General features: G+C 36.0%; 6 protein-coding genes and 1 long non-coding RNA gene across 9 annotated transcripts in view; 2 read left to right on the top strand and 5 right to left on the bottom strand.

Moving 5' to 3' along the window:
- The window catches only part of LOC17880162 (putative 57 kDa heat shock protein), an 8,299-nt gene extending 5,348 nt beyond the window's left edge, over positions 1-2,951 (bottom strand). The window contains 9 exon segments of the mRNA XM_023778096.1: positions 1,266-1,475; positions 1,678-1,701; positions 1,818-1,844; positions 1,953-1,993; positions 1,995-2,079; positions 2,146-2,175; positions 2,300-2,332; positions 2,434-2,781; positions 2,909-2,951. Of these exon segments, the coding sequence (XP_023633864.1) occupies positions 1,266-1,475; positions 1,678-1,701; positions 1,818-1,844; positions 1,953-1,993; positions 1,995-2,079; positions 2,146-2,175; positions 2,300-2,332; positions 2,434-2,781; positions 2,909-2,951 (841 nt within the window).
- A 1,963-nt stretch (positions 2,952-4,914) lies between these two features.
- On the bottom strand, positions 4,915-6,740 carry LOC17880272 (probable aspartyl protease At4g16563). Its single transcript, XM_006283472.2, has one exon. The coding sequence runs from the start codon at positions 6,696-6,698 to the stop codon at positions 5,124-5,126; it is 1,575 nt and encodes a 524-aa protein (XP_006283534.1). The 5' UTR covers positions 6,699-6,740; the 3' UTR covers positions 4,915-5,123.
- Positions 6,741-7,155: 415 nt separating this feature from the next.
- Positions 7,156-8,823, bottom strand: LOC111829531. 2 transcript variants are annotated; one of them, XR_002832920.1, is made up of 3 exons: positions 8,642-8,823; positions 8,223-8,361; positions 7,156-7,490 (listed from the first exon to the last, which is right to left on the bottom strand). It is a non-coding gene; the product is annotated as an uncharacterized LOC111829531 (long non-coding RNA). The 2 variants fall into 2 exon arrangements; XR_002832919.1 differs by having other exon boundaries at positions 8,223-8,823.
- A 1,047-nt stretch (positions 8,824-9,870) lies between these two features.
- Positions 9,871-11,534, bottom strand: LOC17879189 (bifunctional adenosine 5'-phosphosulfate phosphorylase/adenylylsulfatase HINT4). Its single transcript, XM_023778749.1, has 6 exons — positions 11,252-11,534; positions 11,079-11,125; positions 10,697-10,773; positions 10,545-10,608; positions 10,284-10,361; positions 9,871-10,163 (listed from the first exon to the last, which is right to left on the bottom strand). Exons 1-6 carry the CDS (start codon positions 11,510-11,512, stop codon positions 10,064-10,066), a joined length of 627 nt encoding a protein of 208 aa, XP_023634517.1. The 5' UTR covers positions 11,513-11,534; the 3' UTR covers positions 9,871-10,063.
- A 118-nt stretch (positions 11,535-11,652) lies between these two features.
- LOC111829529 (protein arginine N-methyltransferase 1.6) lies at positions 11,653-15,770 on the top strand. Its single transcript, XM_023778748.1, has 14 exons — positions 11,653-11,999; positions 12,097-12,316; positions 12,400-12,525; positions 12,667-12,831; positions 12,912-13,030; positions 13,260-13,339; positions 13,497-13,771; positions 13,973-14,203; positions 14,372-14,445; positions 14,536-14,629; positions 14,709-14,858; positions 14,939-15,016; positions 15,119-15,215; positions 15,466-15,770. The coding sequence occupies exons 1-14, from the start codon at positions 11,671-11,673 to the stop codon at positions 15,609-15,611; spliced, it is 2,184 nt and encodes a 727-aa protein (XP_023634516.1). The 5' UTR covers positions 11,653-11,670; the 3' UTR covers positions 15,612-15,770.
- Positions 15,771-16,267: 497 nt separating this feature from the next.
- Positions 16,268-18,396, bottom strand: LOC17879983 (probable protein phosphatase 2C 55). Its single transcript, XM_023779164.1, has 2 exons — positions 18,139-18,396; positions 16,268-18,056 (listed from the first exon to the last, which is right to left on the bottom strand). The coding sequence occupies exon 2, from the start codon at positions 17,936-17,938 to the stop codon at positions 16,511-16,513; it is 1,428 nt and encodes a 475-aa protein (XP_023634932.1). The 5' UTR covers positions 17,939-18,056; positions 18,139-18,396; the 3' UTR covers positions 16,268-16,510.
- Positions 18,397-20,142: 1,746 nt separating this feature from the next.
- LOC17879355 (probable mannan synthase 1) lies at positions 20,143-24,754 on the top strand. 2 transcript variants are annotated; one of them, XM_006282519.2, is made up of 10 exons: positions 20,143-20,231; positions 20,322-20,669; positions 20,771-20,869; positions 22,314-22,566; positions 22,698-22,808; positions 23,121-23,257; positions 23,399-23,512; positions 23,867-24,066; positions 24,167-24,355; positions 24,607-24,754. In XM_006282519.2, the coding sequence occupies exons 1-10, from the start codon at positions 20,166-20,168 to the stop codon at positions 24,752-24,754; spliced, it is 1,665 nt and encodes a 554-aa protein (XP_006282581.1). In that variant the 5' UTR covers positions 20,143-20,165. The 2 variants fall into 2 exon arrangements, with proteins under 2 accessions (XP_006282581.1, XP_023635177.1); XM_023779409.1 differs by lacking the exon at positions 20,771-20,869.
- Positions 24,755-25,274: the final 520 nt, after the last annotated feature.

The raw sequence follows: 25,274 nt of genomic DNA, 5'->3' as shown, positions 1-25,274 counted from the left end.
AAATATTAACAAAATTAGTTACGATACGTGTCAACATTTTATCGTTTATAATTGACACGTGTCAACTTAAACCATAATTTTAATTTATAAAGATAAACCATAATTCGTATTTATCATTTATATACCCAAACCAACAAATAAACTGATTTAATTGTAAAATTAAAGTTTAAACCTTATTCCTCTTCTGTAAACAAAAACCGCCATATATTCTAGTTAATTATAAATTTTATATTCCTGTATTATTAATAAACCAAATTAACATAACTGAAATTAGGTTATTTGTTTAATTTTATTAATATTTTTTAATATATAATTATTTATAATATTTATTTTATATATTTCCTTTTTGGATAGGGTTAGTAATATTTCTATTTTATCCAAATATTAACAAAATTAGTTACGACACGTGCCAACATCTTATCGTTTATAATTGACACGTGTCACGATGTTGTTAATGGCTGACTTTGAAAACCAAGGTTTATATAATAAGATTGGTGCATAACTTCAAAAATGAGATGCTTAACCAACAAAAAATATGTAACACAAAGTCACAAGCAGACAAAGGGAAGGAACAAGACGGAGTGAGTATAGTCTGGGGAATGATCGGACCCGACAAAACGCTAGCGGGACATGTGTCTCTCTCTTTCGCATTTGTTATTTTCACAAATATTAATTAGACACGTCTTGTCCTCCTTTTGTGGAATTAACTTTCTAATTATTTTTCCTTTATTTGCAGAAATAGAGCATTTGTATTATATATTTATATTATTCATAACTACGTACTAATTAGGGGAAATAGTATAGCAAGTTTCGTAAGGAAATTAATTAGTAACTCTATGTGTAATTAAAAGTCCAAAAGTTTTCTTTTACCATCAATATTTTTAACCATGCATATAAAAGTAAAAATTACAATTAACCACATGCATAAACATAGGAGTGAAAATTATCATAAACGTCTTACGTACGTACGTACAAGTCCATATTAATTATATAGGGATCTCGAAATATTCAGGAATCCAAAAGAAAAAAGACAAGCAGATGCATGCATGGATCATGAATGGTCCATGCATTAATTGTTTTGAAAATGATGATTAATTCCAAAAGCATATATATATGATCTAATTAATTAAGATGCGATGACGATCGACTTCATTAGTAGGGAGGGATAGTGAGACGGACGACACCAAGTTTGGCGATCATCTTGATCCGACGGACGTCATAGCCTCTAGGGACAAAGGCGACCTTGCCAATGTAATTACGTCCACTCGAGTCGTGCATGGTCTCAGGAGCTCGCCCCATGACGTTGAGAACATCGTTGCCGTCAACTGCCACCGCGAATCTGTCGTCGGGGACACCAGGCATGTCGATACGGAGATACAGACCACCGTTTGAGAGCTGCTTTGACTCGTAAGCGCTCGTGGATCCCTCCAACACTGACGGGTGTGGCAGTATCACCGGACCCGTGAACGCCGGATCTGTCCATTTATGTAACACAAAACTTTTTAAGTCTATATATTGGTTCAGTATATATAAGGCAATTGATATATATGAGGAGCATTTTAATTCATGCGTGCGGTATAACATACAATATACGTACGTACTACTTAAATTACACTATACATATATACACTAGACATTAATTATGATTATATCACAATGGAAAGATTAAGTTCATACCAAGAGGGTCAGTGCCATGGCGACCTGAACAATAAAACAATTAATGAAGTTTATAGTTAATCAACCACATTTATATTGTGTTATGAAGTTGTTTTTAGCCTTGTTAATACTATATGATAAAATATCAAATGAAATAATACCTTCCGGGTTAAGTCCACGGAGATGAGCTGCAAGATTCACAAACAAATAAAAAGTGAGGATTTTTTATAAGAAAACAAGTCAAAGAAAAAAAGAAATGGTAAAAAAGGTATAGTCAAACGAGAATGAGTACATACCGAGAGGATGGCCACCTGCGACTGCAACAATTGGAATCAAACACAAAACCATGAACAATGTCAGATATACTATACCATACTAAATAAAAACAACCATGACTCATCTCTAAAAGAAGCTCAAATGATAAGACATATCATCTCTACATCTATTAACCGGAAAATAATAGAAACAAAAAAACAAAAAAATCATTACCTTCTGGGTCATATCCACGAATAATGTTAGCTGCCAAAAAGCCATATATATACACATAACAATTAATAAAAGCCATTATGTTAAACGATGGATCATAATAATCACAAACAAGAACAAATAAGCAAAAGATTAAAGAGATAAAGAGACATTATACCAGGTAAATCAGTAGGCATCCTTGCACCTCCGACTAAAAACAATACCCCAAAACAAAAATTAACGTCAGGTTTTTGTTTTACCAAAAACAAAAGAAACAAAAAGAAACAACATTTCAAGTGTAAATGAACTTACGGGTACATAAGGTAGGAACAGGGAGATTGATCTTCTTCTTGGAAAGGATGAGTCTAACGACACCATCACCAATGAAACACTGTATGTTACTGATAACACAGCAGTCACAGATGAGTCCCGTGGCGGTTCCGTACTTGCGGGGAGAAGAGTCGTGTTTGCTCCCTTTCGGTGCTTCTCCGATCACGATAACAGCTTTCCTCGACTGTTCTAGACGGATGACCAAACTCTCTTTCGTGATTCCTGGGAAGTCAAGCCTCACGTACAGATCATGGGTCTCTTCCATGTACTTGAACTCACTAAACCCTTTTGGTCCGCTCACTTGGTACGGGTTGTTCGTTGCGTAAAACCCTTTTGCACACACACACACACACACAAAGATATAGAAAGGTATTAGTGTCGAGTACAAGATCGAAGGTTTTACTAAAGAAATGATGGAAACAGTGATCTGTGTCACTGTGTGTTTAAAGATGGATACCTCGAGGCGATTGAGGCACCGGAACGATGTGCAAGATCGGCATGGTTAAGTAAGGCGGCTGAAGATTTCGGAGTCTTTTTAGGGTTTTCTTTTTTGCTTTTTGGAGATCTCTCTCTCTCTCACACACACCTTTAGGGTTTTGGGAGGTTTAAATGAAGGCCAAGCTAAAGCAAAATGAAGCAGTGAGGGAAGAAGGGGAGAGTATGGCGGTGTCAGGTGAAAGACAACAAACTCTCCCTGTTCCAACACGTGTCTTGTTTCTATTTGTCGAAGTTTTAATGAATCATTTTTTATTTTAAATTTTGGTATCATTAATGTTTGGTTTTCAATTAAAACTAAAATTATGATACTGTACATGCATCGATTAATATGCAATAAAAATTATCGCGATTTTGAGAATCCTCCTTGAACTTTGGTCTTTGGATAAAGTAAAAAGCAAAATGTGACTAAAAATATATTTACCCTGTTTTAAAAAATTGATATTTAGGAGTTTTTACGAAAATTAAGAAACAATCATGATTATTTTTAAAAACATTATTTTCTTTCACTAAAAATTTATTATTTAATTATAAGCCAATAACAATTCAGAAATTCAAAATTTGGAATACAATGATTATTTCTTGAAATTAACAAATTGCTAATATTATTTAATTAAATATCTAGAACATCAATCTTTGTGAAACACAAAAAATTCTAAAACATCAATCTTTATGAAATAAAGAGAGTACTATCTAGAGGATAAAATTTGGGATGCGTTATAGAATTTTTTAACTTTTTGGGGTTGTCTAATGGGTTTGGCCTACTTCGTATAAGATAATTTATGTACTAATTAGCTTTTAGAAAAAGCTTGACATTGGTAATTGATAAACGTATTCGAGTATCGAAACTCCGATATAGACAGCGAGTATCATTGGTAAATCACATTTTGCTTTTTTACTTTATTTTATTTATTATTTTGGAGTTACTTAACTTTCGTAAAAACAAAATCTAACTATAAGATTTTATATTATTATAAATTCATTAAATAAATTTAATTATTTTGGTTAAATTTCGTTAAAAAGACTAGATTTTAAATTTTATATTATGGTAAATTCATTCACTAAATTAATTTAAAACAAGTTAACAACAAAAATAATCAACCAAATATATCAAAGCAGTCATTGTAAATGTAGAAGTAAACTCTAAACTATTATATTGTGTGGCAAATAAATATAATAAAAACATATTAAACAGCAAATAAATAAATAAAAATTAGCTAAGTCTATTAACATGTTAAAATTACATGCGAATATTTAAAGTGTATATATTGTACAAAGAACATATTAAAATAATATGTGAATTTTTCGTTTTGCAAGATCATTTAGCTACTTGAACAATTTATGTTCGAAAGTAATAATAGCATTAGTCATCAATCAATAGAAAAATATGTCACATTATCATTTGATCATGACCAATGTCAAGCTAGCCTTAATTAGTTTTCTAAGACTATCCTTATTGATTGCATACAATTAGCTAAGAGCAATAATAATACGAGCTGTTGCATGATTTGTAAATTATATAGAAAAGCGTGGTTACATATTAAAACCTTTACCACGCATAAGTGATTGTCAAAGACTCTAAGTCCACTTCCCATATAGCAAAATAGAGTGATATGTAATTAACAAGTCAAATAAATTGATTTGATGATGGTCACTCTCTTTCTCACTCGCTGTTCTTTTATTTGTTATACGTCGTCAAGACTATGGTATCTTAACAAACAAAACAAAATTAATATGACGACAAAAAAAAGAAAAAAAAAAGAAAACTAATATAAACACTTATAGTTGCACTATTGGCGCCTTTTTATTTATGATTACTAGCTATCAAATAAATTTTTGGTTCCTCCTCCCTAATTGCTACTAAATTCGTATAAAGCTATCTTATTTGGTGCATATTTAATACGACATTTTTATTACAATTGGTTCTCAATTATATTTTAAAAAACCGATGCTTAACCAACAAAAAAAAAAAAAAAACAAATACAACCCTTTTTTATTTAATTATATGACATACACAAAAGAATGATTTGAATATTGGAAACTCTATTGACAAACGTTGCGTACCCTTTTATTTTTACATGTGTATGTACTTGTCGAGTATAGATAGTTTCATCGACTTATTAAGGCTACTTTTCTATTTTATACTTAAACATGACTCGAACAGGCTTCAACGCATGTTAGCCCTGGTTAAGCGTATCCCATAAAGATGCGCACTTCCTTTTGGCGAACCCAACTCTTCTGTTCAACAGATCATAGACCACCTCGAACCCTTGCTGCTGATAATTCCCCAAAATAGCCCCGGTTCCACCACTAAGCTCCGATTCATCTCCACCGTTCATCAACATAAAGCATCCGATTCTCCTCTTCTTCTCTCCTTTATTACCGCCATCTCCACCGTCCGTAAACTCGTGAAAGTAATTTCTCCTAGGGAGCGTAACACTGGATCCGTTCCCGGTAAAATGCAAAACCAGAGATGGAACTTTAACCGTCTGGTTCAAATAGTAGCACGGACTCATACCCGAACTCGGTTCGATCATATCAGCCCTTTCGTGAACCCGCCCGACCCGACTATCGAATTCCTCCACCACCGCGCTGTAGAATTTCGCCGGAAGCATCGTGAACGTCGTCCCTGAGTCAACGACAACTCCTCCTCCGCCGTTTTTGTCAATTCGTCTTAGCATCGCCGGGGCAGGAATATTCCGTTTTCCGATTGAGATTCCTTGGAGTGAAACAGAGTAGAAGTAAGGATGCTTTGGGTTTTCAAGCAACTCAGTGAATATGAATTCGCTCTTCGTCTTCCTCTCATCATCATCATTGGTTCTTCCGACACGTTTCCCTTTTCCCTCGACGAAGCGGCCGAGAATTAGTGGACTCGGACGACGGACTCGTTCCGAGTCGAACGAGTGAGAGACGAGACAGTAAGAGAAGCTGTTACCGAGGTGAGGAGAGTGAACAGCGAGCTGAGCGGGAAGAGAGAGACGTCCACGGCCGAATCCAGCGACACCGATAGGTTCAGCAAGAGTGGTGTGAGCGCAGCCGAAGGTGAAGTTGGCTACGGAGACGGAAGGGAGAGAGAGTGAGTCGGAGTAGAGTTTTGCAACGAGAGAGCCGTCACCGTAAGCGTAGTAGAAAGGTGGACAAGGGTAAGAAGAAGTGTTACAATCACCGGTCTCGATAAAATCAAGAGGACAGTTGGAGATAGCGCAGAGGTCAGAGGAAGGAAGGGAAGAGTGAGCGGCGGAGCAAGAAGGGGAGGAGCAGGGGACGGTGATGGAGGAGGAAGAGAGAGGGGAAGGAGGAGAAGGAGGGAGTGGTTTGGATTCACAGAGTATGCAAGTGAAAGGACGACAAGGGAACCAGACAAGGTCACTTCCGGTGTCTAAGTAGAGAGAGACGGGTGATGAGGAGGAGGAGCCGACAGAGAGGGAGATGAGGTAATCGCTTCCGGAGGAGATGGGGAGAGGAAGTTGTTGTTTTTGGTGGTGTTTGTGGTGGTGGCGGCGGAAGCGGGCGGAGGAACGAGAGGAGGATGATTTGAGGAGGTTGATAGGAGAGGAAGAGTGTTTTGAGGTTGAAAGAGAGTGAGAGAGATGGAGGAGAAGAGGTGTTGATGATGAAACAGAGAAGTAGAGACAGTTATTCAGAATAGTTGAGTAGAGGAAGAAGAAGATCAAACAAGTTTTCATGGCTGATGAAACAGTGTGGAGTACAAGGAAACTGGTTTTGAATTTGAAGCAGAGGAGGTCGGTCATGTCTTTTTATAGGACAAAAGCAAAAGACAATTAAGAAGATGATTAAAAATTTACAAATTTTTTGGCTGTCATTATCAGCAAAAACTAGATATTTATATTACATGTTTTTGAAAAGAAGATATTTATATAATTAAATTTTGCAATGAATACAAGAAAGTCGTAGTGTATGATGAAAAGAGTGGCATGCAGAGTTTATAATCATAGGGTTAAGATTTAGACAGGAAACTAACCAACCAATAATCGAAATACAACTAAACCAAAACAGCAGTCGGTATGGTAAAAAGGTTGCACACAGTAATCTTAAACTCGTTTGTCTGTGTCTGGCTACTCTTCTGTCTTTGATGATTTTGGAAGAAGAAGTCAACTGCATTGTTCATTGATGAGATGGGGGACTTTGCATGCAACCATACATTGCTACATTAATTATACCCTACGTTTGTTTTTTCTTCTTCTCATATTTAAGGTTCAAAGTTCAACCATATAATTGGCCATAACATATCCAATCCACACCCTCGGATCAAAGCCTTTGAAGCCTTGAGACGCTAAAAAAAAACTAGTAACATAATAATTTCGTGATAATATTTGTTAGAAAATAAGGAAAAAAAAAAAGCGTTGAAAGCCACATAGACAAGCCAGGTGGAAGACTGCCAATGCCATGGACAGGGTTAAAGAGAAGAGAAAGGTACGTGTACTTCACTCTTTACCACACACAGCTTCATTTCTATTCTCCTTCTTCGGTCCACCTTCTGCTTTTTGTTTTGCTATACTAATACGAAATCCCTTCTTTCTAATCTAATGAAATTAAAGAAGAAAATTAAATTACTAATAGAAGATATAAAGTTTTAACCAGTTAATCAAACATCTACTCGAACTGATCCAAACACCTTAGCCAATTTGCTAGACCGCTGGTTGATTAATCTATTTTTAAGCATTGTTTATCCCAATAAAGTATATTTGGATAACACCTACCATTGTTAAAAACTCCATAATCAAAAACTAATCAATCACTATGAGAAATTTAGTTATAAAATATTGGATAAGAATCAAAAGACAGAGAATCGCTAGAGGACAAAATGAGAGAACAAGGGACATATATAATTATATATATAAATATTCACCAACCTCCTCCAGTACGAGCCGATACTTTATATATATTTTAAAATACGAAAAAGTAATTTACAGGATAAGTTTTGCTAAAGAGGAACGCAATGAAAAAAATTTGGAACATAAAAAAATTAAAAGTACTTGCCTTTATTTATACTGAAAAAGTAATTCGAAACTTTGAAAAACGAAACGAAACCGCGTCAATACGATGGTTTTGGATATTGGGATTCGTCAGCTCTTAATTTAAGATAGCATGGATTCTTTTCGAAAACTCAAAATACTTTTAATATCCTACATTTTGGATACAGCTGTTAACAGAGAGGCTATTCCTAAAAATTATGTAAGAAAACAATTAAAAATACATATAGCTGTACTCGAAAATACAAAACTAAAAACGAGACCAATGAAGCAAAAGCAAACCTGAGGGTTGAGACTTGAGAGTGACGTTATTGCAGTTTTTTGTAACTTTTAGCTCTTCGTCGTCACTCCAAGCAGAAAAAGGCTCAAGCCTGTCTTCTTCGTCAGAGCTGTTTCCCTCACAAGCGCCAGCTTTGGCTTTCTTTTGTCACCACCATAAACACAAAAGTTCATCATAGGTTTTGTTGTAATTAAAAAAGCTACTCGATACATGAGACTACCACTTATTTCCATAATTGTCTATACTACTTATTTCCATAAACGGCATACACTCCAAGTGGGTTAATTTGCGGATATGATCCTATAAACTACTGGAATCAGCAGATGTATCATAATACAAGTCACACAATTGTAACAAAACTATGAGACATAGGGGGGAATATTAACATATTGAGAGATCTAATAAGAGTTGTATTACCAACCGGACAAGAAGACGAACTCACCAACCTCTCCCTCTATAAATCATTGCCAATCAATCAAACAACCTGATATTTTATTGTCAATATTATCTGCTTTAGAAGTGCATGATCACCTGCAACTTTGTTCAAAAGGCAACAAAATATAAGGACAGGACCTGTCCAATTAAAATATCAGGAAAGGAAGAAGCTTTGTTGATGTGTTTATGTCGTATACACAAGTTATTAACTAAAAAACAGCGTAGGAACCAAACAAAGAGTTGGTATTTGACAGGGGTGGTTGAGGATTACAAGTAAATCCTTCCAAAAAAAACTTATAATCTGTGGGCCTAAATTCTTCAAGACAATGGCAAATCAAGAATTTCAATTATTACAGAAGTTTCGTACTCATCTAGGACATATCACTATTACGAAGCTTTGTTGGTTTGTTAGCTCCAATTCTTGAGTTCTAGTGGTTCATATCAAAACAACACCAGAATGTTATACCATATCAAATCATTTCTTTTTTTTTTATTTGTTCTCAGAAACAACAAAAAAAAACTTTATCTTAGAAATAGTAGTCCTGTAGACAAAACATCAATCAAAGAAGCTAAAGGGTAAAGGCATTGAACCTTCAAACTGTACTTCTATCTAACTGCGCAAGTTGCATGTGAACAGAGAAGATTTGATCTCGCTGAAATCTAACACTTAGATAAGCTCAAGTGGTGAACAAAAAGAAAAGAAAAGATAAGCTCAAGTTTCTAGTGATAATATCAAAGTCTAATCTGCGCTATTGATACCTATGGATCCACTTGAAAGGGATAACAAGCATTCTGAACAGCCTGAGTATAGACGATATTTTAAAACTTGAATGCTATAGGTTCTCGCTCTCTATTGTTCCCATGCCACAGTGCTTAATACCTCCTAAGATTTGTTACATGACTTAATATTTCGACCTCACAGAAAGGTCACAAATGTACAAGTTTATTCAAGACGTAGTTACCTGTTCTGTGGATAACTATGCTGTTGCAAGAATACAACTGCCTCAGTTAAGCTGCAGTATGTCTCATGCACTGCAACCAGTACTTCCCCTACATTTAGAGATATCAGAGCATCAAAGCAACACAAGAAGGCCCACATATATCAGAGATCCTGTATGGAATTAAGGGGTCTAAGTCAAATCTTATGGCAGTTACTCCGGAGATTATATCAGAATTCTTCATGTATACGTCTAAGTATGGAAACAATGAGATTGCTGTCACTGCCTACAACTATTGAACAGCGCCAGAAATTACATATAGTTACTTGTCACATTCTTCTTTCATATACAAAATCCTTAGTAATATTTGGCATTTCATAACAAATTTGCCAGTAAAAGTAATAGAAAAGAGATATTGCACAATTTTAGCGAAGAGAATCAACGCAATACAGTTAGGTAAGTCGGTTCAGTTACACTTTTGAAAGAAGAGGCTTTATCTTCTCCAGCAGTGTCTCTGCTTCAATAAATCCACCCAAAGGTCCCAAAGACTTGTACTTGATGGCTTTCCATCTGTTTTAATGTCAACATTTTATAAGAAAGCTTATTCGCAGTTACAAGCCATGGAAAGTAAGAGAGATAGATGCAAAGAATTTCCCAAGAAAGATCAACGAATATGAAGCATATCCGTACCTGGGAACAAAAGGCAATGCAAAACAATGGAGATGGAGATGATCAACACTGTTAAAAGGTGGCTGGTGAAAACCAAATCTGAGAGAAAATACTAATCAGGTTAGTGCTGTATAAGTTACCACAAGACGAAGAAACATATCAAGCAATTAGTGAGGATATTTTGTTTCGACTTTCGAGCATTACAACTATAGTCGGTTTGAAAAGCCTAACTCCAAATCCCTAATTGGTTTTGATATAGCGTTTATAACCAAGAAGTCTCACCTATGAGTACTTTGAGGTGCATCTTTCTGCAACAGTTCTTGTCCCACACTAAGCATGTGTCTTACTGCTCAAATCACAAACAAACATCCTTATCGAAACTTTAAACATAGATATTAACAGGAAAGGATGTATAATATGTTTAGCTAACCAACCTAATGAGTAGTCTTCATCTCTTCTCTGAAGGTCATTCACAGTAGGAATGTGTTCTTTTGGAATTACCAGGTAATGCCTACATCATTGTTTGCTTCTTATTAGTAAAATGCAAGTGATCACATTAGATAAAGCTAAGTAAATGGAATCAAACTAAAATTCACAAGAAACTAACAACCTATTAGGATAGCAATATATGTCAATATATTTTACCTATATTTGGGTTTATCGCAAATAGAAAACTGGGCTATGTATAAATACTTCTTTACATTGTCAATAATACACACGAGTTTATACACACAACCACACTAAATTCACATCGATGACACCGAGGAGAATCTAATTAAAATCGATAGAACCGAAGCGAGTGAACAAGGCACAAACCTCTGAGCGGATGGTTTAATGTCTTGAAACGCGATGACCTTCTCATCCTGGAAACAACCATCGGAAAATATTAAGTAAGAAATCGTTTCAAATTAGCCTATGCTCTTTGATTCTGTGCTTGCGACTCAAACAACAGAGAGTTGAAGAACGATGAAGGGAAGATAGAACATAACGGTGTGAAGAAGACGAGTGGAGCTGGGATTGCGCACGATCTGACAGAAGATACACGCTTGATTCGCTCCTCCCGCCATTTCTTCTCCCTGATTCTTTACGTTTGGGAATTTTGAAATCGCAGCTCCAACAAATTCGAAAACTGGGATTTCGATTTCAAAGTTGGGATATGGCCAATGGGAAAGTTGTCCCGGAACTGAAAAATTTGTGCGACTGCTTTCCATTTTAACCCCAAAACTATTTTTATTAAATATTTGACCCATAAATCCCTGTAACTTCCAAATATTGGGGGTTTCAATTGAAATAAACAGAATATATCGAGGACTTAAATCAACAAAAAAACATAAACAAAGGCCGGAAATGTTCTTCCCACTACGACGGTTAAACGGCGACTAAAAAAACCTTAAGAGCTCCTCCGTTAATGTCGTCTCTGTCATCTCTACTTCCCAAAACATTCATACCCTTTCGCTCCTTCCGTTTATATTCACTGACCCGTCCAAGAAGCTCCGTCGCTGCTCGAACCATGAGCTCTGATTCTAGTCAACGCGTATTCCAGCTCAGACAAGACCCACTCACCGGAAATTCCGAGTGGGTTGTCATCGAAGACAATGGCCATCTCGGAACTTACACGGACGGCCTCCTCGCCACGACTTCGTATCTCGACATGCTTAATGATACTCGCCGCAACAGAGCTTATCGTCTCGCTATCGAGAAAACCATTACTGAGCCTTGCCACGTCCTTGACATTGGGTTCTTCTAATTTCCATTATTCAAATTACTGTTTCAAAACCACTTAGATTGAACTTATTTTGACATGGAGAATGTGGAATTTGTGTGTGTTATATAGTGCTGGAACTGGGTTGCTATCGATGATGGCTGCGAGAGCAATGGGAGAGTCTGGTGATTCAAAAGGAATGGTGACGGCGTGTGAGTCCTACTTGCCCATGGTTAAGCTTATGAGGAAGGTTTTGCATAAGAATGGGATGACGAAGAACATTAACCTTATCAACAAACGATCCGATGAGCTCAAAGTTGGATCAGACATTGCTTCACGAGCTGACGTTCTTGTGAGTATTCAAATATCCATCCTTTTTAGTGTCAATTTGAGTGGAAATAAGTTACTTCAATGCTACTGTTACTCTTTCATTAGGTAAGTGAAATATTGGACTCTGAGTTACTTGGTGAAGGTCTAATCCCAAGTTTACAACATGCTCATGACATGTTGCTTGTTGAAAATCCAAAAACTGTGCCATACCGAGCTACTACTTATTGCCAGGTTCGTTGCTTGATCTATCATGAGCTACTTTCCTTGAGTTTTATCGAATTTTTGGTTTGTCTTCATTGTTCATCTTGAGTGCCTGATTGAATCTATTCTCAAATTGTTTCTCTTTTTCTTCTTTTTCTGTACATTGTGAAGCTTGTTGAAAGCGAGTTCTTATGTAGCATGCACAATCTAAAAAATAACGAGGCTAATACATCCGATGGTGTTCGTCTAGTTCCTCCTGGCTTAGAGAGTCTATTTGGTATCAAGTCACAACAGTATAGCATGTATGTCGATGCTATTGAGAAAGAAATCAAACTGGTACAACTATCCTAAACTTTCCCCTGCGCCTTTTGCAATAAGCTTTTTAATTTATACACTCAGTTCGTATATTCATCCAGTTGTCAGACCCCGTCAAAATATTTGAATTTGACTTTTGGAAACGGCCAGAAAGTAGTGGAGAGCTTGATGTGCACATAGAAGCAACAACCGCGGGTAGTGTTCATGCTATAATTTCATGGTAATATGTCCTTTACTGTCTTTCTTCTTTTCCTTTTTGGGCGTTTGAACTGCATATATCCTCGCAATACTGGTGTAGTTAGCCATCTACAATGAAAAAATACACTTTTCCTTTTTGGTGATGTATATATATGCTAAGAAGCCTAGGAAAGTGCTCAAGATCTGTCCTGTTTTCCTAGTATGCTATGAGGAATCTTCTTTTTTTTTTCTTTTTTTTTTTTCTGCTTCAGGTGGGTGCTGCAGCTTGACTGTGAAGGAACAATCTTCTACTCTACTGCTCCGAGATGGATAGATTCAAGTCCTGATATAGGTGAATTACACCTTCCTGTGGAATTTATTTGCAGTTACTGGTTGTTAAGGAATCCCTTTTTTTCTCCCCAGGCTTGCACTACATTCAGCTCCATTGGGATCCAAGATGTACTTGATCTCATTTTTACCAATTCTGATTTCGTTTCTTACTAATTCAGGCGTCAGGGAATGGTGTGACCATTGGAAACAGTGTGTTTGGTTTACTCCAGGAGCAGGTGTGTCCTTATCCAAAGGAGAAAAAGTTGATTTGCATGCTGCTCATACTTGTACTAACATCTTGTACAATCTGAAGAAGACTCAAAGCTTGACACATGAGATGCCACACTCTCCTTTGAGTACTGGTGATCTACACCTCACATTACCACCCGAAAGAGTCGCAATATATGGTGACTGTAGATACAGGCAACCCATGTTTGAGGCCACTAGAAACGCTGTAGGTTCTAAACTTCTTTGTCTGTCTTAAGTTTACAAGTATATCCGTGAAAATTTCATAAGGTTGTGGTAATATTTTGGCTTGTTGATGCTAATAAGGAACACTACTCCAATCCATTTAAAATAAATTTATTCATATAGCTATACTATTTTTCTCAGACATTCCAGTGCATTCTTAAATGGTTCTTCATTTCTTTTCCAGTTACAGGGAAAGTCCAATCCACAATGTCTCGTAATTGATGATAGTATTCTTTTACCACTTATGGCTCTACATACCTCCAACAACTCACGGGTAATATCACTGTCACCTGGGCTGCAAGAGAATGCTGCCAGATACTTTGAAGCCATTGCGGGTTCAAATGGTTTTTCAAAAGATCGTTTTGAATATTTCAGAGATGGGAAGTCAAAGTTGGTCGAAGCTTATCCGAGCAAGGTAATCTTTCAGAAGATGCACATCACATTCAGAATTCATAAAAAGTTATGGCTTGTTGCTCCACTCTTGAGAAGTTTTGTCCCCTTAGTTTGTCCTTTTATTTAGTCATCCAATTTCCTGACTGATTTTGGGTTCTATTTTGATTAAGTGTCCTATGTTTATCAACAGATTGATCTGCTGATTGGAGAGCCATATTTCTACGGACATGAAAGTGTGCTTCCGTGGCAGAACCTTAGATTCTGGTAACTGTTGCAATTGAGTTGGTCATTTAGCTTTGTCAAAGACGCTAGTTTGTTAACGATAGTCTGATTCTCTTTCTGGTATGTGTGAAGGAAGGACAGAACTCTAGTTGATTCTGTCCTGTCAGAAGATGCAGTAATAATGCCGTATAAAGGAGTTTTGAGAGGTTGTGCTATGTATCTTCCTGTAAGTACTGTATCGTGTCTTAGCAATCATAAATCGGAGAATGTTTGCTTGTACATTCATGAATTGCCTTCTGGTGCAGGATCTTTGGAAGAGCCGCTGTTGCCTTGGCAGTGTAGAAGGGTTTGACCATGCTCTGGTGAATACAACCTTAGGGGGGTGTGGTGATCGTCCTTCTGAAAAAGACTGTCCTTGTTTGCCCTTTTTTATCTGGCAATGTGGAGAGACAAAGGTAAACACAAGTTCTTATATATATGTATCGGCAAACGTTGGGAAAAGTAAAGATTGTTCCTTTGCTTGGAAAATTTTCAGAAACTTAGCAAGGAATTTACAGTCATGGAGTTTGACTTCACCAAGCCCATCACAGGTCCATGTTCTGGGGAAGTTCAGGTATATTTGTTGGAAACTCACATACATGCAGTTTGCAGAGGCATCATAAGTACAGATAATTTGGATCAATGATTTTAAGAAATGCTTTTCTTCTGCAAACAGATCGAGTTTATAGAACCTGGTATATGCCATGGAATCGTATTGTGGATGGATTGGGTGATGGATGAAGAAAACTCAACCGTGATCTCAACAGGACCAGGTACAATACTCATAACTCTTTGCAGTATCCAATACTTTTTTGCTGTAAAGGGATCAAAATAGTTGTTGTCTAATCACTAATGGCAGTTGCTGATGGATTGTTCTATAATGGGTTTTAGCAAAGGATTGGCTTTTTCAACATGTTAGTTTTAGGGATTGCATGATATATAAAACAAACAATTAGCAGTCGTGTTTTAGTCCACACCTTATGAGGATAAAGCAAACGTTTTGATGAAATTTTCTGCGTACAGATGAAAGGTATTGGAAGCAAGGAGTGAAGTTATTAGGGAAGCCAGTCACAGTGGGAATGAAAGGTCCATCCTCATCCATAGGAATCCAAGCTTCCTTAGATTTGTCTTCAAATAGCGAGCTCATCATCACTCATACTATTTCTTGACTCTTTTTTTGTTTGTCAAGACCATTTTCAATTTATATGTCTTAATTGGGCACCTCCAATCGTGTTGGAGTCTTTTTTTTGGGCCTAATTCAATGGTTAGAAAGTAGAAACTTCAGTAAATTTGATTTTGTGATGTGCAAGTAGATCCTTCTTCATTGATTGATAGTTATGAATTATTGTTCAGTGACTGACTACTGGCCTTATAGTTACTGAGCCTATATTTCCAGATATTTCTGTGAAACCCATTCGATATTCTCCTAGGATTTGAGATAGTTTCATCCTGACATTTTTCGAAGAATCACATATGAGCATAAGAATACAAATCATATTAACAATGTAGACATCAAATAAAAAGAAACTGAAGGAGTATTTTTTAAATAAAGTACAGTAGTAAACTGTTTGCTTGATTCCTATTTACTCCAACTCCATCGTAAGAAAAAAAGTTTATATTTGTTTTGTTATTTTTTTCTTTCTCACAACAAAATGTTGAGACCTACGCTTGACTATAAGATGGGAGAAAGTTAGAAACTTTAGTAAATTTGATTTTGCTATGCACATGTACATCCTCTATTGATTGTTATAGTTGCAGTAATGTACATAACACATTTTATTTGAACAGCACAAAATCATAATTGAAGTTAAAGTTTGAAAAGTAGTGACAAAAACTCCACTGGCTTTTACCGTGGGCGTGTTAAACAGATTGAGTGAGTCCGTGGGTGTGAATTAAGGACTAATCCAACTCAAGTCATCTTTCTCTTTTATTTACATATATAGAAAAAAATCAAATATAATCAGAGGAGAATGCTCACAAACCACCACCATCAAACAAAACAAGAGAGGTCTCTGCATAACACAAACCTTAAAACTCAATACATCACACATCTCTAATTGTCTCTTCATCAACGTTTTCCTTCTTCTTTAGAAGCCGCCACATAAGAGACAACAACTGTAATGTCATCAAGCTTACCTCCGTAGTATCTGAAGCCAGCATCTTGTGCTGCTGTCGAAAATGGAGTTTGTCTGTTCTTGTCCTGTGCTCTTTGTCGTGCCAATGCTGCAATCTTCTGTGCTGTTACCTGAGGATCTATGTTGGCTCTCACAGCATGAACCACTATGGCTGTGATCTCGTTGTTGTACAGGTTGTCGAACAATCCATCTGTTCCAGCTATTATGACGTCTCCTGGAGCGACAGCAACAGTAAAAACCTGACCTGAGCTTGGCAAATCACCATTTCTTCCACTCTCCAGCTGATATGTGAAGTTGAAGTCATGTTGTTGAACAGGGGAGCGGAAAACCGTGTGCCCTTCACGGACTACCATGAAGCCGCTGTCGCCTAAGTTGATTGCATTGAGTCCCTGGTTGGTTAAGGCTATGATGCAGGCCGTTGAAGACCCTAGAGACTTTGTGCTAGTGTGAGCTTTTTCCAATACCCTGGCTGGATCAATCGATCCTTTCGGCTCATCCTGGATTGCATTCACTGAGTTAGACATAAGCTCCCGAGAGTAGTAACCTGCATCAATACCGAGCTCTGCCCAGCCTCCCACACCATCTGCCACACCCAATGCTTGCTCCTCTGAACAGATAAAGTGTGCATCCTCTCCCCCAGTTGCCTCTTTATCAGGATGTGGTAGATAACACGACCCCGAGACAAGCTTCAGAGGCTTAGTACATAGCTTAGCCGCTACAGAATCCGAAGAATCTCTAACCTCTTCCTCGGTGACAGAGTTATCAAGAGAGACATCAGGCGCATTCCCAGCTGATAAGCGATTAGACAGTGAGCTATGCAAGCCTCTAGATCCCCATCCTCTTCTTTGGTGATTCATATATATCCATCTCTTGGCACCTCTATAAGCAAAATACGCATAAATTGTAGACTTATCCGGGTGATCTTTTCCTCTAAGTCTCATACTGATTCTACCACGGTTGAGAACATCTCCACATACCATACCACCAGCAATTCGCTTAGAAACAAGAGGATCAAAATGACGATCCACAAACAAGGATTTGGAACCTAAACTAACCATTGATATAGCCGGAGCCTTGACACAGGCCGCACTAGGTTCCGAAAGCAAAAGATCAATGTGATACCCACAGACCTGAAAGGCTGGACCAGATACTGAAGGAACAGAGAGAGTCCGAGAAACAGCACCAACGACAGAAAGATTCCTCCTTTCGTTAACCAAAAGCAAATCAGAGCTCGCAGGTTCTAAAAACCCGTTAGGGTTAGTAAACCTAGAGTGCAATCCCCTATAACCCCCAAACCCTAAATTCCCTAATCCAATCAAAACCTTAACTTGTTTCTGAAGACCTTCTCTCACAGTTAACATCTTAAGTAGAATCTCGAAACCCAGTAATAACCAGAGATAGAGATGATCATATCTTCCAAAGCATCACTTTTTTTCTCCACGAACGATCTTAAGAACCCCCTCGAATATTATGGTGAACCTAACATCAAATACGGATTGATCGAAGACAGACCCACACAAACGCAGAGCTTCAATCAAAAAAAGACGAATTCGGAACTTACCAAGAACAAAATCTTCTCTTTCCACAAACCCTTCAGAGCAGATAATGTGAAGATAATAAGGGGGAAAAATTAAATGATGAAAACAGAAATTGGCTAGAATCCAGGAACGAACAGATTCAAATTGCACGAAAGAACCCTAGCCAAATCTGATCTTTAAGACAGAACACAAAAAGGAAGCTGGTGGTCAAAAGCAACTCGCTCTTATTTTTTCCTTTGTTCTAAAAAAAACAAACCAGTAAAAATTAGGGATGTCTCAAATCTTCTTTTTCTCTTTTCTGTGTATGACAGAGTTTATGTACGCGTGGTGGGCACAGAGATGATCAGACTGTTCCTCTCACATATTTTTGGATCGGAAGTCGTTCTCAGCCGTTGGATCGTTGATTTGGCAATTATATTATTTATTTTATTTATTTTGTAAACGGCAATTACTATATTATTTAATATAAGAAAATAACGAGAAAACCGAGTCGTCGATTACTGGGCTTATTAAAGCCCATTAGAGTATCAATCAAAGCCCATGTGACCGGGTCAGATGATAAAGCATTTTGTTCCTAAAGTTAGATAAATTTAGAGCAATCAAAGTTTATCTGAAATTTAAGTATTATTGTGATATTTAGCATAAACTGTATAAGTTAACGTACGAATTACTGTAAATGGTTTAAACATGATCAATTTTAGTTAAAAATTTGTTGTTTCACTTAAAAAACTATATATATATATATATATATATATATAAAAAGAGAAAATATAATTGGCTTTTGTACAAGTTTCCTTTATAAGAAAGGGTTTAATTTTATGTCTTCTGTACTTTGAGTTCAAAAACAAGGGAGACGACATGATTGCACATAAACATTGGGAGTATTATCAAAAATGTTCAAATTTTACAGGACACTTCGAAAAATTCAATGGGTCCATATGCATATGTCTCTCCTCTTCTATTAGGTGCATCCATCCAACTTCTCAAGTCATAATCACATCATTTAACGAATAAACTTATATTTAACCAATTTGTAAAACAGAATTCTCACAAAACACCTATTCTAATATATTTTTATGTACGTGTATGGACATTGGTTTATGGATTCGAGTTGGTGTGTTCTACATCATTGATAAATTTTATTTAATTATTTACGTACTTAAATTTTTGTAACATTGATAAATTTAACTTCAACTTTTGCTGTCAAAATATCAATTACTAAAAATACAGGGGGCAAGGCAATTGAGAAGCACATGGGATGAAAAAGGTACAAAAAAAAGTGAAACGATTCTTCTATCTCTCTAAATTGAAAAGGTACAAAAAAAAAAGAAATCAAGAATTAATAAATAAAAATAAACATGCATAACCAAGCAGTAATTAATGATCTAGTTGTAAATGTGATTATGTGAAGTGAAGCATGCATGCATGGCCTGATCAATTGGGAGACTATTTAGCGCATCCCTTCCTCTATATATAAGAGCTAATTTGGCAATCAAAGTATCAAACCATATACTGTATACTATTTTTTTTTAAAAATCAACCATATATACAAATGCTAATCATCAATTCACTTGTTAACAAACTGATAAGAAATTGTAATACGACCAGCCAACCGTCGTACTCGAGCTTCAGTACAATACATAATCCAACTAAACTGGTAAATAATAATAAAATGTAGAGTGATATAATATATGCACGAATCACGTGGAAAATTCTAAACAAATATTTTGTTGCGTTCCCTTCTGTGGATAGCAAGCAGCTTAATTAGAGAAGCTGCGATAATGTTTAACGCCTAGCTTCTTCGTCCACTGAAATTACAATGTGATGGGAAAAAAATGAATGAAAAATAAGAAAGTTGGAGTACCGTAACAGTATTGCGTGATGGACATATTTGAGAAAAGAGACAAAACCAGTCAATAGTGAAAATGCAACACAATTAAAATTAAAAGATGTCGATAAATAGGGTCATTTTGTGACAAGAAAGAAAAGTAAATTAAGTCCATCATCACTTCTTCTAGCTCCTCTCTCGAGCTTCAGTTGTAGAGCAACTATGTCTCTATCTCTGAAGCCTTTCCTCTTTTTATACGACACCACTCTTAGTCTCCTCTTACTTCTGGTAGCTCTCTCTTCATATGTATATACTAATGTAGATTGTTGCACATTAACTAACTAATAGTTTATATATATCTTGTGTATTATGAATTAGCTTAATGGAGGGAGTCTAGAAGATGCAGCAGTGGCACAACAGAGGCTTGAAGCAGACAATAATGCAGGACAGTCGTCTGAATGGTTCGAAATTCAATATTTGTGGATAAAAACAAGGAGTGTTGTACTACTTCCCGTTTTCAAGTGTTTGGTGGTTATGTGTTTGGTATTATCCATCATAGTGTTCTTCGAGAGTCTTTACATGAACTTCGTCATACTCTTCGTCAAGTTATTTAGACGTAAACCCGAGAAAGTATACAAATGGGAGGCCATGCTAGAAGATGTCGAGGTTGGACCCGATAACTACCCTATAGTTCTTATCCAAATACCAATGTTTAATGAAAAAGAGGTACTGTATACAAATGTATATAATACCGTTGTTACTTAAACTCTTGCTGTATATATAATGTGAACTATGAAATATTGATACCTTATGGCTCGTTTGTATAGGTCTATCAATTATCTATAGCGGCAGTATGCAGTTTGGTCTGGCCATCGAGCCGTCTAGTAGTTCAAGTTGTGGATGATTCTACGGATCCAGCCGTAAGGGTGAGTAGCTTTTTAGAGACATAAATAATTGGAAAAAAGATGGCTGGCTACACCAACTATAGAGGAATGCATGGTCACACATGTTAAGTATCATATTGTACACGCAGCTACACGAACTAGATGTATGTATTGCATGGCCACATGCATCAACTATACAACGTCATGTAGTCAACACCATAGACATAAAATTATGGTACACCGGTCAACTGATTCTGGCGTTGACCGGTGTTGACTCCGGCGTTGACCGTTTTTGACTAAAAAAAAATTCAAAATTTTTCTTTATATAATCTTATTTATAGTGTTAAAAAGACTAAAAATTATAATTATTTTATAATGAATTGTTATGGTTTTGTATACTTTAAAAAATTATAATCTTAGGAAAAAAATTGTAACAATGATTTTTGTATTTAAGTAAATCACATAATAAGTTAATGGTTTTGATTGACAATGTGAAAATAAGCAATTCTCTTACTAATTCATAAGATTTTTCGAGTTTCAGTTTAGATTATAATATCTTGAATCATTTTACTATTAATTTAGCTATAAATTTTTAAAATAACTAATTATAATAAGAATAAAAACATTAAATATATAAACAAAACTAGTGTTTAGATATTGAATATGTATAAAAAATAGTTTTTTAATTAAATTGTTTATGGTTTTGTATAATGAAAAATATATAATCTTAGGAAGAAAATTGCTATGATGATTTTGTATTTAAATAAATCAAATAATAAGTTAATGTTTTTATTAACAATATAAAAATACTAATTCCCTTAGTAATTCACATAATTTTCTACTTTTAATTTTAGTATCTTGAATTAAAAAAATTCAAAATAATTATTGTTTTTAGTTTTCTAACAGTATAAATAAAATTATATAAAAAAAATTTGGAATATTTTTTTTTGGTAAAAAAACGGTCAACGCCGGAGTCAACACCGGTCAACGCTAGAATCAATTGACTGGTGTACCAGAATTTTATGTCTATGATGTTGACTACATGACGTTGTATATTTGATGCATGTGGCCATGCAATACATATAGTTCGTGTAGCTGAGTGTACAATATGATATTTGGCATGTGTGACCATGCATTCCTCTATAGCTGGTGTAGCCAGCCATCTTTTTTCCTAAATAATTATATAAGAACTACGGATCCGTCTAATAGTTCTTATTATATATATAGATGTTAAAAAGAAAAAAAATAGAAATTCATTCAACACAATTCAAATGTGTCGATTTTGGCAAAATAGATATAGAATTGGTCAATAGAAGTCAATTTTGTAAAAAAAAAAAAAAATAAGTGTACCTTAGTTATGTGAATTTACATAATAATTTATTGATTAAATAAGATAATACGAAAATCGTCGCTTTTTCCCGTTTGCATTACGTACATATATTTGGATGCATATATTGTATAGTATGAAAAATTTGAAAGAGAGCAGGAAGGTGTGGACGTAGAAATTGCAAAATGGCAAAGCCAAGGAATAAACATAAGGTGTGAAAGGAGAGATAACCGGAACGGTTACAAAGCCGGAGCTATGAAAGAAGCTCTTACGCAAACCTACGTCAAGCAATGCGACTTTGTGGCTGTCTTCGATGCCGATTTCCAACCGGAGCCCGATTACCTCACCCGAACCATCCCTTTTCTCGTCCACAACCCTGAGGTTGCTCTAATTCAAGCCCGATGGATCTTTGGTATTAATATGCTTACAAATTAACACTTGTATTATGAATTCATATATAGTTTTAACTGCTTCTGATATATCCACGCAGTTGTGAAGATCTTAAGGCTTTTTAATATTAATGAACGGCGCTTTTCCTTGCAGTGAACGCGGACAAATGCTTGATGACGAGGATGCAAGAGATGTCCCTAAACTACCATTTTAAGGTCGAACAAGAATCAGGGTCTACTAGACATGCTTTCTTTGGGTTCAATGGTATGATTTAACCTCTAAACATATCATACGAATTAATCAATCACATATAAGGGTCACGAGACACTAGGCTACTGATTATAAACCTTCTTAAGGATCACCATCATAATCTTAGGGAGAGTAGGAACCTCAAGTTAATAAGGAAATGAGAAAGTATGCAAAGATGAATATTTGTCACTCTCACTTACTATTAATGTGCGGTTATAATTTGAGACCATAAGATTTCATTTTTAGACCCGTTAGAAATTGACACCTTGTGAGCGACTAAGATTTTGGAAGTTGGGACTATAAACAAATATATTAATAAAAATTTAGGAACCGCGGGTGTATGGAGAATATCGGCACTAGAAGCAGCAGGAGGATGGAAATCAAGGACCACCGTCGAAGACATGGACTTAGCTGTTCGTGTTGGTCTTCACGGCTGGAAATTTGTATACCTTAACGACCTCACGGTATATTACACACGTTTCTTTTTATATAAGAGAAAGTTAGTTATAATTCTACTCCAAAACCATGCAAAGCCACAAGAGTAAAAAAATACATTAGTCACCTTTTGCTATCACAAAATAAATGGTTAATTTGGAGGTTTGCAGGTGAGAAACGAGCTTCCAAGCAAATTCAAGGCCTACAGATTCCAACAACATAGGTGGTCCTGTGGCCCGGCGAATCTGTTTAGAAAAATGACAATGGAGATCATTCACAATAAGGTCCTTTTTTGTTACTTTGTTTCGTTCGGACGGACCCCTTGTGTCAGTGACTTACTGGTCCTGTGTGTTTTGTCTCTAGATGAAATAGGACCCCTGATAGTGATAAGCAGGGTGTCTTGTTTGGACTAGTAGGGTCAATCTAGAAACATACGTTTCGGTTACTCATTGATTGGTTAAAGTGTGATATGTACGGTGTTGTCCTATATTAATCATTTAGGCTAATTAATTAGGGTGTACTACGGTTTAGATCGAACCCCTCGGTTTACTATTGAGTCTTGAGTTACTTGGTTTTGTCAGTTTAGAACATGATCTAGCAATTAATTGACAGCAAACGTTTATTTTAATTTGGAACAGAGAGTATCAATATGGAAGAAGTTCTACGTGATCTACAGTTTTTTCTTCGTAAGGAAAGTGGCAGTACACTTCTTGACATTCTTCTTCTACTGTGTTATTGTGCCAACAAGTGTCTTCTTCCCTGAGATCTACATCCCATCTTGGTCTACCATTTACGTTCCCTCTTTGATCACTATCTTCCACACCATGGCTACTCCAAGGTACCAATTACTTTAATCAGTCATCATCAAGAATTAATCAAGATTACTCTGTCTTCCAATTTCATATTTTATGCATGTATATATTTGAATCATCGCCTAGATCGTTCTACCTCGTGATATTCTGGATCTTGTTCGAGAATGTAATGGCTATGCATCGAACCAAAGGAACTTGCATTGGCCTACTTGAAGGAGGAAGAGTGAACGAATGGGTTGTGACTGAGAAGTTAGGAGATGCTTTGAAGAATAAGTTACTCTCTCGTGTCGTTCAAAGAAAATCTTGTTATCAAACGTGAGTGAAAACATATACTATTTTTTCCAAAATTTTTTTTGGATTAGTTACCAATTATACGCTACACAATTTTCACCCATAATTAAATAATTAACAAAATTGAGACTTGAACTCGTGATGATCTTGATACATTAAAGGTAAAACTATAGATATTTAGACAATATAATGGCTTTTTGTTAGAAGTGATGTTTTCAACAAATACACATATATATGCATAACAAAAAGAAGTAAAATGTGTAAATTTGTTGCAGGATTAACGCAAAGGAAGTGATGGTGGGGATATACATATTAGGATGTGCATTATATGGACTGATCTATGGCCACACATGGTTACATTTCTATCTATTTCTTCAGGCCACTGCCTTCTTCGTCTCCGGTTTTGGTTTTGTCGGAACCTAATTACACGAACCTTCCCCCACCATTATATCACTTAATAACCACATCAATATATTTCTCCATGTTTTATTTATTTATTATTATTATTTATAGCTACACCATATTTTGTTGTATAGCGTACGAATTAATAAGAAGTTTTGTTTGTTTGAATGTGTGTATACATCACTTTGGAGTTTGGAATTAGGTTATAAACAAAATATACAGCACTCTATAGTCTATAATATTCCTGTTATTAACGTATTATCCCATGTTTGAAAGGTCGATACACGTAAATCATTCCACTATTTACTCTCGAAACTTTCATATACGTACGTCTGTTATAAAACTATATTTCCATCTATGGGAATCTTCAAAGCTTTGGGAGGTTTGTGACGTTTGTCATATCTCCCCATTGGACTTAACATTTGGGCTAAACCAATATTTGTCTTCATTGGACTTAGCAGGCCGATGTTAAGTCCAATGGCTTTACTGTTTAACAATAGCATTTTATATCCAAGTGGTTTTTTTAAGTAAAATATTAGTA

This window comes from Capsella rubella, unplaced genomic scaffold (genome assembly GCF_000375325.1).
Source record: "Capsella rubella cultivar Monte Gargano unplaced genomic scaffold, Caprub1_0 scaffold_7, whole genome shotgun sequence".
Lineage (NCBI taxonomy): Eukaryota > Viridiplantae > Streptophyta > Magnoliopsida > Brassicales > Brassicaceae > Capsella > Capsella rubella.
Note: the sequence above shows the minus strand (reverse complement) of the source record. Positions and strands in the feature narration are given on the sequence as shown.

Excerpts from the sequence above, each read along its gene's own strand:
- LOC17879983 (XM_023779164.1), bottom strand. The coding sequence starts at position 17,938 with ATGTTAACTGTGAGAGAAGGTCTTCAGAAACAAGTTAAGGTTTTGATT.
- LOC17880272 (XM_006283472.2), bottom strand. The coding sequence starts at position 6,698 with ATGACCGACCTCCTCTGCTTCAAATTCAAAACCAGTTTCCTTGTACTC.
- LOC17879189 (XM_023778749.1), bottom strand. The coding sequence starts at position 11,512 with ATGGGTCAAATATTTAATAAAAATAGTTTTGGGGTTAAAATGGAAAGC. Across the intron at positions 10,774-11,078 it reads ATTAAACCATCCGCTCAGAG|GCATTACCTGGTAATTCCAA; the intron begins GTTTGTGCCTTG and ends ACAATGATGTAG. Across the intron at positions 10,164-10,283 it reads GCATTGCCTTTTGTTCCCAG|ATGGAAAGCCATCAAGTACA; the intron begins GTACGGATATGC and ends ACATTAAAACAG.
- LOC111829529 (XM_023778748.1), top strand. The coding sequence starts at position 11,671 with ATGTCGTCTCTGTCATCTCTACTTCCCAAAACATTCATACCCTTTCGC. Across the intron at positions 13,031-13,259 it reads GTTCATGCTATAATTTCATG|GTGGGTGCTGCAGCTTGACT; the intron begins GTAATATGTCCT and ends TTTCTGCTTCAG. Across the intron at positions 14,630-14,708 it reads GTTGTGCTATGTATCTTCCT|GATCTTTGGAAGAGCCGCTG; the intron begins GTAAGTACTGTA and ends CTTCTGGTGCAG.
- LOC17879355 (XM_006282519.2), top strand. The coding sequence starts at position 20,166 with ATGTCTCTATCTCTGAAGCCTTTCCTCTTTTTATACGACACCACTCTT. Across the intron at positions 23,513-23,866 it reads TGGAGATCATTCACAATAAG|AGAGTATCAATATGGAAGAA; the intron begins GTCCTTTTTTGT and ends AATTTGGAACAG. Across the intron at positions 24,067-24,166 it reads CACACCATGGCTACTCCAAG|ATCGTTCTACCTCGTGATAT; the intron begins GTACCAATTACT and ends ATCATCGCCTAG.